The sequence below is a fragment of the Anneissia japonica genome, unplaced genomic scaffold (assembly GCF_011630105.1).
Source record: "Anneissia japonica isolate Jap-2015-1 unplaced genomic scaffold, ASM1163010v1 scaffold1537_len634075_cov158, whole genome shotgun sequence".
NCBI lineage: Eukaryota > Metazoa > Echinodermata > Crinoidea > Comatulida > Comatulidae > Anneissia > Anneissia japonica.
In genome coordinates this window covers 375,694-388,574 of record NW_022723531.1, presented here as the reverse complement: position 1 = coordinate 388,574, position 12,881 = coordinate 375,694, and the positions used below count along the sequence as shown (strand labels likewise).

The window sequence follows — 12,881 nt, the reverse complement described above, 5'->3', positions numbered from 1 at the left end:
TTCACAGATTTCGAAAGAAGAAAGCTTCACGCATGCGTGTTCAAAATTTCTGACGTATTGGAGCTAAAATAAAAACAGAAGAGCGATTTGAAAACCACCTATTTTTTAGTCACTAAATTTCGATTGCAATCGAAAATGGGAATTCTCGGTTTGAGGTCAATTTCGACTACAGTCGAAGACGGTATCTAGAGGGTTAAGTATATATCGTATTATTAAACACTCATAACTCAGTGACCTCAACTAACCTTCAGTACTCTGTGTGACATCTCAAGATGTTTGCGTTTGTGTTCAGCGATCTTGGCTTGCAGCGTAGACTGCTGGTGTTGAAGTGTGCTAATGTCTTTTGCTACCAGCTGTGGATTCAAACATTAGATGCAAAATCAAAATATATATGAGCTCAAAATCATCACTAAAGCTTATTCAAAATGTACATCCTATATCTTACACTAGCATTTCTACTAGGGCAAAGGGGAGGTGCAAGCCTCTAGAATCCTGCAACCCCAGGCGACCCCTGAGCAAATGAGGCATGTCGTGGCGAAATGGCTAAGCTGTCGCACAGGCCAGTGTTGAGTAAATGAGCATTAAAATATGGGAGCTCAAAAAATTGCCTATTTATGAAAAACCTCAAAAGAATCAACTTACATCTAGACGTCCTTGGTGGTTCTTGGTCTGTTGGTTCTGTTTTTCTAAGCGAAGACGAAGCACATCAAATCCAACCATTGGTACTGGAATGAGTCTAAAGAAAACAAAGATAAATATATAAATCTAAATTGCATTATTTATAGCATAATTCTAATTTAATATCTCAAAAACTTAATTACTATAAAACTATTAAAAAAAATGTAATTAATTTAATTTCAATTGTATTCAAAACTATGGAATAATCTCTCCACGATTTCTCACAGAATGTTTAAAAATGCTTCTGACTAGATTTTTAAACCAAACTGTGAAAACACATAATTATATAATGTTAACTCAATTTAATTTGTTTGATAATCTTATTTAGTGTTATGTGGATGTAACAAATTCATTATTAATTAATAATCAGTTAGAACATTTTCTAATAATAATTATGACTGACTGACTGACTGATTGATTGACTGGTTGTAGCCCCATACTTTGGTTTAGGTGCTAGCTTGGTGTATTTTTTTTTTTTTTTTCAATTATTTATATAATAAAGCCAAATATTTAGAACATCATTAATACAACAGCTTATTATTATTATTATTTGTTTTCTCTTTTTATTATTATTATTATTATTATTATTAATTATTAATTATTATTATTATTATTATTATTATTTATTATTATTTTGATTTATAATAATGTCATAAAAATAGGGTAGTATAGTGCTACTCACTTCTCTGGATCAGGGTTGTCCAACTTAGCTTGACTCCATAATCTAGGATCATACCCTAAGCATATAAAATGTATTGTTAATTATAGTAATTATAAGCAAAACTAGACTTGTACAAAAAAAAATTGGTAGGTCTAGATGAAAGTAGGAGTAAAGCATAATGCTGAAAAACAGTACATATGAAATAATAACAAATGGAAAAAAAAAATTAAATGAAATATATATATATATATATATATATATATTTCATTTCCATCCATCAGCAAGGGCCTATTTACACTATGACGATAACGATCAACGATAAAATGCTAAAAAGCAATTGTTCATATATTGATTGTTATCGTCATAGTGTAAACAGGCCTTAACTCGCCATATTATAGAATTACAATGCTTTGTAAAGCAAAACTCATAAGGCTTAGGGAGTGCAGTTGTTTTTAGTCATAAGAAAGTCCTGATGTCAGGGGTATTGGACCTAGGATTCTGGAAGTAGAAAGCAAGCATAAGGCAAGACCTTCTTTATAGTGCAACCTCCGACCGCCAAAAATGGCGATTTTGAATAAAAATAACATTTTTTTTTGCCTGTTAGCGCACACTTGGCCACGAAGTATATGAAATTTCATAAAAAAATAAAATTTTATACCTATTTTTATTACACCCTCCGCAGCTGAAATCTCCAAAAATAAATTATATATTACTTCTTCCTATTTTACGTAAATTTAAAGTATTTATCCATCTTATACACTGTTTAATTCATTAATAAAACTCCTCCACCTATATGGTTTCAGCAAAATCATTTTGCTAAATGAGAAAACAACATTTTTATTTTGTTTTTTTTCTGCCCCTTCTGACCTTCTTAAAAAATATAAGTCCACGAAACAAGGTATAAAAAAGAAATCTTGCCCAAACACTAATAGCTATACTACTCCAATTCAGCTGGCAAATTATAAACTTACCCATAGGAGGTGATGCAAGGTACTGGTTAAGGTCTTCTTCCGAGAGTCGGGTGAAGGGTACTAGGTTTACAACTCCTAGTTGGGTAAGCTGTGTCTTTGGTGTCCCTCCGCTAAAGTAACTAAACAAATCTGAAGCCTTGATACGCTGAGATTTACCTGCTGGAGTGCGCTGCTGCACATAAATTGTGACCTCAGTTCTACAGGAAAAAAAGAGGTTAAAGGTTATGTGTGTACACCATGCAAAATACAATGAACAGATGTAATTAGAAATACCACAAAAAGGAGAACTCCAAGCCAGCGTTTGAATCCTAGTATGGGGATACGTCCTCGTCGCTAAGCAGGGATGTGCAGTATAACGATAGATTTTTTGTTTTTTAATTATCAGGACAAAAAATAATTGTGTTGACTAAGTACAGTAACATTTAAAAATCAGTGTCAGATAGTAAAACATTTTCCGGTATAAAATTAATGGTAAACATTGTTAAGCTACTATAATACCCATGCTCAAGCTGATATATTTCACTTGAAAATTATATAATTAATTTCAAAATTCATCTTTAAGATTTTTTTTAGAGTATAATATACAAACTAAGTATGTAATTGGCAATGAGAGAAACACTATTATATGTCCATATTCATGATGTTCCTATATATGGTCATGATGTATGTCATAATGACCATATCTGTCAACAACCAAGTGTAACCTACTTGTCGTTTGGAAGACCTTTGACATCTTCAACGCAGACAGACAAATCTGTCTTGTTGCCAAGTATGCGGAACAGGTTGTCGACAAGCTGCTGCTGCTGCGCCTTGACTTCATTCTCCTTCTTGTTGAAGTGAAGACGAACTAAACCGTCCTGATCGCGTGCTTGTGGCTTCATGCTATATCCTACAGTCTGTAAAAAAAACCCATTAATTCATATTATAACACATTACCGTTCCATCCATTTCGCTATATTGCACAGCGTCTATGGATACGATATGACTTCAACCTAATACAATCTTTTGATTCGATACGAAGCCAGAGAGGTGAACAGGGCTCCGGGGAATAGAGCCGAAATATCCTAAATAGTGCAGTAGGTGAGTAGTAAAATTTGTTTATACCACTACCACTGACACTAAATCTATAATGTTAAGAGGGTCGGAATGGCTAAAAATAAACAGTATAAAACAAAATCTTTTGATTACTTAAAAAGATGCTGGACTGTTCCATTTAGAAAAAGGATACTTTTTTTTTCATAAATATCAAAATGGCATGGATTTTTAAGTGTATTATTTATAAAACAAATAATGTTTTTTTTAATTTTTATGAGTGCAATGGAAAGAATATTTTATATGAGTTGAATGGAACAGTCAATCTTTCAACTCATGAAATATTCTTCTCATTGCACTCATAAAAAAACATCCATTATTTGTATGCTCATCAAAATATTTCGTTATTAAGCTCTGTCTACACTATAAAACAAACTGGTTTATGCCTACATATGGCCATGATGTGATGTCATCATGACTATATTTCAGCATGTCACATGGTTTTGTCTGAACATAGCTTTAGTGTAATGCTTTTCTGTGACAAGGCGAGTAGTACATATGCCATATAGTGTGGGTTGCCCATATATGGTATGGGCATCATTATGTCATATGTCTACATCCATAATTGGCAAATCATATGACAGACTATACACATGGTATTCTAAATTATTCACAACTTTTTTTTTTGGTTTATTAATTATATTTTTACATGTTAAAAATATTACACAAATTATATTACACAAATTTTACAGGATAAAAATATGGATTATGTTCACTTCTGTTCTTTTACTAAAAAAATATTCTGTATAAGAATGGAGACATACAATACAAGAAATAAATATGAATGACTTAACAGACCAAAAATGATTAACCGGATCACCCGGATGTGGCTTCTTCTTAATTCACTTTATTGCAATCGTATAACAGATTGGATAATACAAAATATTCAGAGAACGAAATAAAACACAAAAAGGTACAATAAAAGAAAGACAGTCATAAAAAAACAACAAAACAAAACAATCGCTTAAAAAAAAAAGATTATCATTATCATTTATATTACTCTATATACAAATATTATCTGTTATCCATTATTAGTATTTACAAAAAATTTATAAAAATCCTAATTACAATTAGTAGAAAATTCTAAATTTCAAAAATTCATTCATATTAATTGATATTTATTTTTATATACAAAAATTTATACAAAAATAATTATTTAAAAAAAATTTTTTTTTTTTACTTTTAATATTAAATAGAAGCAACTTCATAATACAGTATTAAAAAATTCTATTTATTAATTGTTATCAGTTTTGGTTACAAAAATAAATAAGTTGGGACCAGTGGCAGATCTAGAGTTTAAAATAGAGGGGGCCCAGGCAGGAACTGTCACAGATGGAGGATCTATACTGCCTGGCACGGATGCAGGAGGGAGGTGCAGATGGTGTAATCGCACCCCTCCCTCCTCTCCTTAAATTGTATTAAGAAAAATAACCTGTATTGTTGATATATTATTTTTATCATTAGAAACATATTGTACAGGCAAGATTTTAAAAGTATGAGAGTGCAATTTTCAGGGCACCTTGAGGTCTATATTCTCAAATCATTACGGCACCACTGAATGGCCAGAAATGGCACTCTCAGGCTTAAATTTCAATGAAATTACTCATTTTTATTCATTACTTTTTTTTTTTTATAATTTTAAAAATTGTAGGAGGAGGTGGACCAGCTGAGCTCCCCTTTGAATCCACCAGTGGGGACCCCTGTAAACTATGGCACACCTTAAATCTGCAGAATGGATTCTCCGGTTTGAAATCTACAACACCGCTCTGACTGTAGCAGCCTTTGCCGGTACCCCAGGAGGCTTGCAACTGATTCCACTTGGCAAGAATCACATCACGCTCATCCCCAAAGATCACAGGCATAGAGAGGGCGGTAGCAATGTTTAGAAGGCTGCCTTGAATTCCAAAACCTGTAAAAAAATATTAAATGGACAGGCAGGTTCTGGAGGAAAATATTTTCTTTTATACGTTGTACAACTGACTGTAGCTGTCCACACTATCAAATTTTCTTTGACAAACAACTGTCGTATGCCCAAATATAGTCATGATATGTCTGTATATGGTCATGATGTGATGTCATCATGACCATATTTAGACACGTCACAGGTTTTTGTCAAATAAAATGTGATAGTCTAGATAGGGCTTAAGACACATAAAGGGTATTTGACAAACAACTCAGGAATGGTTAATGGTTAATGAGATACAGATTTTTAAATATTTGAAAAGTGGGGAGGGGGGAAAGAGGTGTAACCATGCTTCCCCTTTCCCTTTCCTTACCCAGATTTTTAAAAATATACAAATCTGTATCTCAAATGTTCCCACTTTTTTCATCACACAACCTTTTTTTTGTCTTCGAAAAATGACTTGTACAATATATCAAAATTTGCTTTCTACAGAGCTGGCTTTAACATTTATATAGGTAACCCATAATTAGAAATAGTTAATGTTGACCTGGAGCCTACCTTGTTGCTGTTGCTGCTGCTGTTGTTGCTGGCCAAGCCCACCACTACCCAAACCAAATCCTAAAAAACACCAACAGAATAGCATTAAAGCAGTATCTACTTTGCTACTGTAATAACATTATAATTGAATATCTAGAATGCTTATGAAATTGGAAAGAAAAGACAGGAATACTATCAGAATTTGTCAGATTTAGGCAAGAATTTTTTATACACTGTTTCGTGAACTTATCTTTCTAAAGGACGTCAAAGGAGGGCAGAAAAAAAAAATATGATTTTGTTTTCTAATTTAGAAAATGGGTTTTGCCAAAAACATCCAGGCGGAAGAGAAAATAAAAATGAAATTTTATTAGTAAATGTTAAGACTAAAATAATGGGATGGTTAAATGCTTTAAATTTATATAACTAGGAAGAAATACTGTACGCATATCTTATTTTTGGAGATTGCAAAGCAGCAGCAGCCATAATAAAAATAAAAAAACTTTTACTTTTTTCTGGAATTTCTTGTCTTTTTATGGAGGCGGTTGCAGTAATTAATAGGCCAAAAATAAAATTTTATTTTTATTCAAAATCATCACAATTGGGTTCGCTAAACAAGATATAAAATAAAGTCTCGCCTTTACAGTTTTGTTTGTTTTTTTTTTTCTCTGATTGGTCAACATCATCATATACAACAGGTCACGCTGGAAGAAGGGTCATATCGGGTAGCTTGAACATGGCAAGCTAGCTGGCTTCAAATACTTCGACTTGAGCAGGCTTTTACTTAGGCCCAAGCTCAAGCACCATAGTTCAAATTTAGAAACACTCAAACAACCCCTGGAGTAAATCCTGGTGTGACATGATTTGAACCCAGGACCCTGTGATTGGAAGGCAAGCATCTTACCACCAAGAAACAGGTACACCATATCAATAACAACACCATGACTCACCTGAACTAGTGCCTCCCAAATTAAATCCTCCAGTCAACTGTGTCGGTTTGTTGCCAAAGGAAAAGGAGGATGTGGTTGTTGTTGGGGCCGAACCAAAATTAAATGATGATGCAGTAGTCTTGGCGCCAAATGAGCCAAACCCTGAAAAATTGAATACTGAGCATATAACTGTCATTCATTACTAATCCATATTATTAATCCACATTGAATTCATTTTGATCAAGACAAAGGGTAATCCACATAATTGGATTAATCCACATTGGATTAATACACATCATTGGATTAATCCACATTAGATTGATCAATCCACATTAGATTGATCAATCCACATTAGATTGATGTACACTGGATTAAACAACACTGGACTAATCCACATTGGATTGAGCCACATTGGATTGAGCCACATTGGATTAATCCACATAGGATTAATTCAAATTGGACTGATCTACATTGGATTAACAAACATTGGATTTAATCTACATTGGATTAATCCACAATTTCAAAGTTTGAAATTCAATCTGTATACAAAACACACCAGACAGATAAGAGTATTCATTTGTATAAGAATAAAAAGGGGGGGAGAGGGGACAATAGCAAAAAAATGCTATGAACGGAGATGAGGGGCTCTACTGTACAAACCCAGTCATCTCTATGACCAGCATTTCCTGGTGTATCTTTTATGACTAACACAACACTAGCACTGTCAAGTATCACACAAGTATCAGAGAGCATCCAGACTGGATATGAAACATCGTTGAATGGTATTCCAAATGACAAGTGGGTTAAGTTTTAAAGTTGCAGTCATGTCTTGTATCTACCTGTTCCTGTACCACCAAAATTGAAACTACTACCAGTGCTTGCAGCTGGGGCAGGGTTACTTCCAAAACTGAAGCCACTGGTCCCTGTTCCACCTGTGTTTAAGCCTCCAAAGCCGGCAGAGGCTGCTGTGGTGGTAGCACCAAGCTTGAAGCCAGTGCCACCAGCTGTGCTGGTGCTTGATGGGGCGCTGCTTCCAAAGCTAAAGCCAGCTGTTGTCTTTGCTGTACTTCCAAAGTTGAATCCTCCTGTATAAAAAATTAGGTAGGAATCAGCTGCCTCTGATCTGTAATTAAAGTTTTATGCATAGCATAGGGCCCTAGTCCTCTACTACTACTAGGTCCAGGCTGTGAAAGATTAATATGAATGCAGGATTGTTACCCAATCAATAATATAACACTGTGGCTAGAATAAAGTACCGTATGTTAACTTCGATTTGCTAAAGGTAGGTAAATTGCATTATCCAAAAAAAAAAATTCCGCCACTAGCGCGATGACATCGTTAAAAAACCACTCGCTGTGAGCCTGCTTTTCACGCCGAGTTGTATAAAAAAGCGACATAGACAACGTCAAACTCATGGAGCATCCGTATAAGAAGCCTATAATTGAGCAACTCGCCAAAAGAGGAATATACTGGTAAAAACGATTTTGATGCACACACCATGTTTTCTCCAAATTGAATAAGGTTTACTGTAAGGCCTGGACAGCGGTCTCAGGTAGACTATTCCAATCGTTTACAACTCTGATTGATTAGAATTTTCACCTAACATCAACATTGGGTCTCAATTGAATGAATTTGAAAGAATGGCCTCTCATTCTGGAGGCAACATCAAAGATAAAAAATTTGTTTTTATCAAGTACATTACAGCCTTTGTAGTCTTTGTTCATAAGACAAATCCATAAGTTCATGGCTCTTTTTTGCATCCTTTCAATATGATCACCATCGCTTAAACAGTTAGGCACCCAGACAGGTAACCCATACTCAAGCCAAGGACAGATTAGTGATTTATTTATATTTAATACCATGAAACTGGACGCGTCGAGAGCAAGCAAGTCAAATCATCAAAGAACATGTTACTGTTGTATAATTGTGAAGTTTTAAATAATTTGGTAACCATTAATTAATTAGATATTACTTAGCGCCTGGGGGGGGGGGGGCCTAGGACTCTAGATTAGTAGTTAACATCCGTCCTGTAACTCCCAATGTTATTTGCCTATTCCCTAGCGTCCACTAATTTTTCTATTAGTGGACGCTTGGCTTTTTTTTTAGGTTCGTGTGCAAAAAAGATTCCTCATTTTTTTCGTCACCGCGAATACATCGTGCACCGCGATAAAAATTGAATTGAATTCAAATTTAATATTAAGTATGAACAATTAAGGAATTCATTGAATCAATGGACCCCCGTAAACACAACAAACTGAATGTTTAATAGGAATATTCTAGACCTATTTTAAAGACTCAAGGAACAAGTTTAGATGTAGGCCTACGGCCAGGCATGTCTGCATGCACCGACCAAAAAGGACGTCAGTGACTGTATTCTCTCTCGAATGCTGAAATGTTTATTTCTTTGACGAAAGTCTATCAAAATAGCATTACAAACAAGTAGGTATTGCTGATGTGTAGTTAATTAAACACGTATTGCAGGAGCAAAAATCAGCATACGCACAGCTAAATGTAAATACGTACACGCATACTGATCATATCACTAGTAACAACCGATGACTGCTACAACAGTTGGTTATAAAAAACTAAAATTAAAAGACAGCCACTGACTTATAAAGCAATTAGTAGAACATGCATTGTACACTAAATGGAAAATTATTATACTATAGGTTAGATTTAATGCATTCAAAAATTCCTTCAGGCCTTGCAGGCCCTCAGGAAATTTTTTCAAGCATTAAATCTGACCTAAGTATAATAATTTTCCTAGTGTACTATGCGGTGCTCTACCAATTTCTTAGGCTACGGGAATGAAAGTTGTAGGTTTGTGTCCACCGCCCGCATGCCTAAAAAGCTACCGCACAAAAATTTTCATTATTTTGAAAAGTTCATTATTTTGCAAAAAAATATACTTCGTTTTAAAAAACGGACTTTCTAAGTCATAAACAGACAGAAAAACGATCTATTCATCACTGATCACTTGTCGCGAACACCGAGCGAAGGCAGGCCTGGCCACATCGCACCATGATCGCCGATGATCACTGCTGAGGTCATTTACGGGTCAAATCGATCTTTCTGACCGATAGGAAATCTTGTATGTTTAATTTCCACAATGTGTGCTCTGAAGCGTTCATTTGCATTTCACAGCAAGCGCGAGTAATCTTTACTTTCTATTCAATACGTTCTTTGATCTCTATTTACATACGAACGAGTGGAATAGTTTTCTCTATCAAACTACAGGTATATAATTCCAGCATTGAGGCTAACCAGCACTTTTAAAGAGGTCTTAAATGTAGAAAAGGATCTGTTTTATAGGCTAGTGTACATTTATGACTGTAAGCATTGTTTCTTGGGAATAAATGTAAAATTACCAATGCCGCAGCTTGTGGACAGCATTTATAAAAAAAATAATGAATAATGAAAAAATGCCTCATGTGTTTTCAAAATTTTTCGGACGCAAACCTACAACTTTCATTCTCGTGGCCTTACTATATTACTGTAGTATTACTGTACATATAGGTACTAAAGTAGTTTGCATAAATAGATAACTAGGGCCTACTGTAGTCAGTTACACAGAGGGAAGTTACAGGCATTGGATAAAAGAGTCAGCTAGGCCCCTGCCATGGGCCTAAAATAAAAGCTTGGCCTACCCTAGCTAGGCCTAGGCAGTAAAGTTAGTAGTTATAGATCCGCCGCGGGCATCCGGACAGAATATGCTGGAGCATGTTGTTAATAACAGGCCTAGCCTAGGCTAGAGTCGAACAATGACATCTAATATACGGTGTAAATATCATTTAAAAAAACATTGCACAGATACCTAACCTATCTAATTCTATTACCTGATGATGAACCAAATAAACTTGGCCCAGAGCTGGTAGTTTTCGCTCCAAATAAATTACTCGTTCCACTCGTACCGCCAAAGTTGAAAGCCATCTTGTTTGGATATATGCCAATGCCAGTAGTTTCCGCATGGTGGACGTGCGATCGACTCAAAAGATCAGCATTGTTATTGTTTTGTGACCAAAAGCACCACGGAATTCACACGGCAAACTATAGAAGGTAAGAGATTCCTTAGCAAAGTTTAGGTGAAGGTTATGACCCCTATCCCCTTGGCTACGGGGTTGCAGGTACCAGTCCCCGACCGAGTTTTCCCACAATTCACATTAATATTTTAGTTTAAAAGCACAATTTGAAGCATACTAAACCATAAACTCTCCCCGTGAACCCTACATACGAAGGATATATTTATTTCGGGACCTTGACCGAGGCTCAGTCGGCCCTTTGGTTAGGACTCCTCCGCCAGACAGGTCGGACCACTTGTTCGCAAACTGTCTGGAGCCACCTGGCTCAGGGTTCGGTTGATGTGAGCCTGTCGTGACGTGTAGGCCTACTTAAGAACCGATTGCTTTTCGCAGTTTTTTTTTTTTTTTATTGACCTAACAATTAAATCCCGGCCTCAGAGACTTTGCTTTTACGAACGTGCGCGTGTGTCATAATTTACTCAGAAGGTATATGCTTGGTGATATTTAATTGGAAATATTTTCATTTTTATGCCTAACGAGAAGTGGTAATTCCAGAAAAAGAGGAGGTTCGAAGCAAGTGGCCGACTTAGAACTATAGAGCCTCGGTCGGTGAGGCCTGTCCGACGGGGGGTGGGGGTGGGGGTCCCGCTGGCGCCACCACTGAGTTGAAGTGAGTGGAGGTATGGGCACAGGGCACTATGCAATTCCTTTTGAAGGATACCACGACATAAAAGGAACACGCGCAGTGGTGCGACACACACGTCATACTACTGTTACACATTGAATTGAATCATGAATTAGTCTAAATCCCAACCGTTGTGCCCCAAATGCTCAATTGTTCATTTTGAATTTGATAATGGAGGAAAATTCTATGATATGAATAACTAAAATATCGACACAATAATGAAGTGATACGGAATGGCAAAATCAGAAGTGATTCATTCTGCTATTATACTGGAGCACAGCACAAATTACTGCAGACCTACTTTTGGACCAATCACATTGTGTAAGGTGGCGCCCATATGACGGGTACTAATAAAACCAGGACATCACTCCAAATAGAGTTACCATTAGAACTTGTATCCTGAAACTATGAACACCTTTAATATTATATCGTCACTGTTGTAAATATGGAATACAGTGCCTTACCAAACGCTTAGTCTGCAGGGTGGGTCACCCGACAGAAAAATAAAAGGTAAGCCTATGTGATGTTACTATGAACCTATTAGAGTGTAAGTATGAGAATTTAGCAGCGATAGCTTCAACGGTTGTTCAAATTTCTTTCTATATGGTTGTTACGATTAGACACTATCAGTACAATAACATCGTAGATTTGTACAATGTTTAGAGCGGTCTGGGTGAATTTCGGCAAAGGTTGTACGCTAGTTTTCTTGACTCTGTACATTTGAGAAATTAAGTACCCCATCGTAATAAACAGTACATTTACATAATCGAGAGATGGAAATATTTTGTACCATATTTAGTACAGTATTTCACTGGAAACCATCGTTCATCAATTGTATACGACGCCGCAACCTCGGCGCAGGTTTATATAATAAAGCAGAAATGATTGAATGAAAGCACCTGCTACTGTTGCGGGTGCATTGTCATTAACGAACCAAGTGCATCTTTCCAAGAATAGGGGATTACAGGGCCGTATCCATGATTTGCCATTTGGGTGTGCAGGCTCTGCAAGAAATGGGACAACGGGGTCTGGGGGTCGCCTTGAGTCTATGGCCAGGTTAAGGGGGAATAGCTATTAGTTAGAAGGATTGAAGCTTAGATATTAATTTGTAAGAAGTTACGAAGCCTTTACTGATTTTAGACTCGTAATCTGTAAAAAGTACGTATAGGCCTATTATGGTCATATACTAGAAAATAAAAAATTCCCGAGTGTCTTAAAAATGTGGACCGTTTCCGAATTGAGAATACGGGTCTAGATTACCGAGAGGCGACGTGTCGAGAGCGTAAGTTGTGCCCCTTTTCTTCATAAAAAAAACAAAAAAAAAATGATATCCAATGATATCCACTCCCCAGCGGCACTGAGGTCGGGGGTATTTACATGGGAGTGGGGGGGGGGGGAGGAGGGGTGAG

General features: G+C 36.1%; 2 protein-coding genes across 3 annotated transcripts in view; one reads left to right on the top strand and one right to left on the bottom strand.

Moving 5' to 3' along the window:
• LOC117112251 (nuclear pore complex protein Nup54-like) overlaps positions 1-10,763 on the bottom strand; it is a 20,701-nt gene extending 9,938 nt beyond the window's left edge. Inside the window, exons 1-10 of one of the 2 annotated variants that reach the window (XM_033255323.1) lie at positions 10,605-10,763; positions 7,608-7,853; positions 6,790-6,930; positions 5,864-5,923; positions 5,121-5,311; positions 3,019-3,206; positions 2,311-2,507; positions 1,361-1,415; positions 643-736; positions 246-353 (exon numbers count right to left, since the gene is read on the bottom strand). In XM_033255323.1, the coding sequence (XP_033111214.1) occupies positions 246-353; positions 643-736; positions 1,361-1,415; positions 2,311-2,507; positions 3,019-3,206; positions 5,121-5,311; positions 5,864-5,923; positions 6,790-6,930; positions 7,608-7,853; positions 10,605-10,698 (1,374 nt within the window). In that variant the 5' untranslated portion in view covers positions 10,699-10,763. The remainder of the gene's footprint in view (positions 1-245; positions 354-642; positions 737-1,360; positions 1,416-2,310; positions 2,508-3,018; positions 3,207-5,120; positions 5,312-5,863; positions 5,924-6,789; positions 6,931-7,607; positions 7,854-10,604) is intronic. The other variant, XM_033255324.1, reaches the window with a different exon arrangement.
• Positions 10,764-11,858: 1,095 nt separating this feature from the next.
• LOC117112259 overlaps positions 11,859-12,881 on the top strand; it is an 8,338-nt gene continuing 7,315 nt past the window's right edge. The window contains exon 1 of the mRNA XM_033255330.1: positions 11,859-11,982. The gene's annotated coding sequence lies outside the window, so the exon portion shown is untranslated. The remainder of the gene's footprint in view (positions 11,983-12,881) is intronic.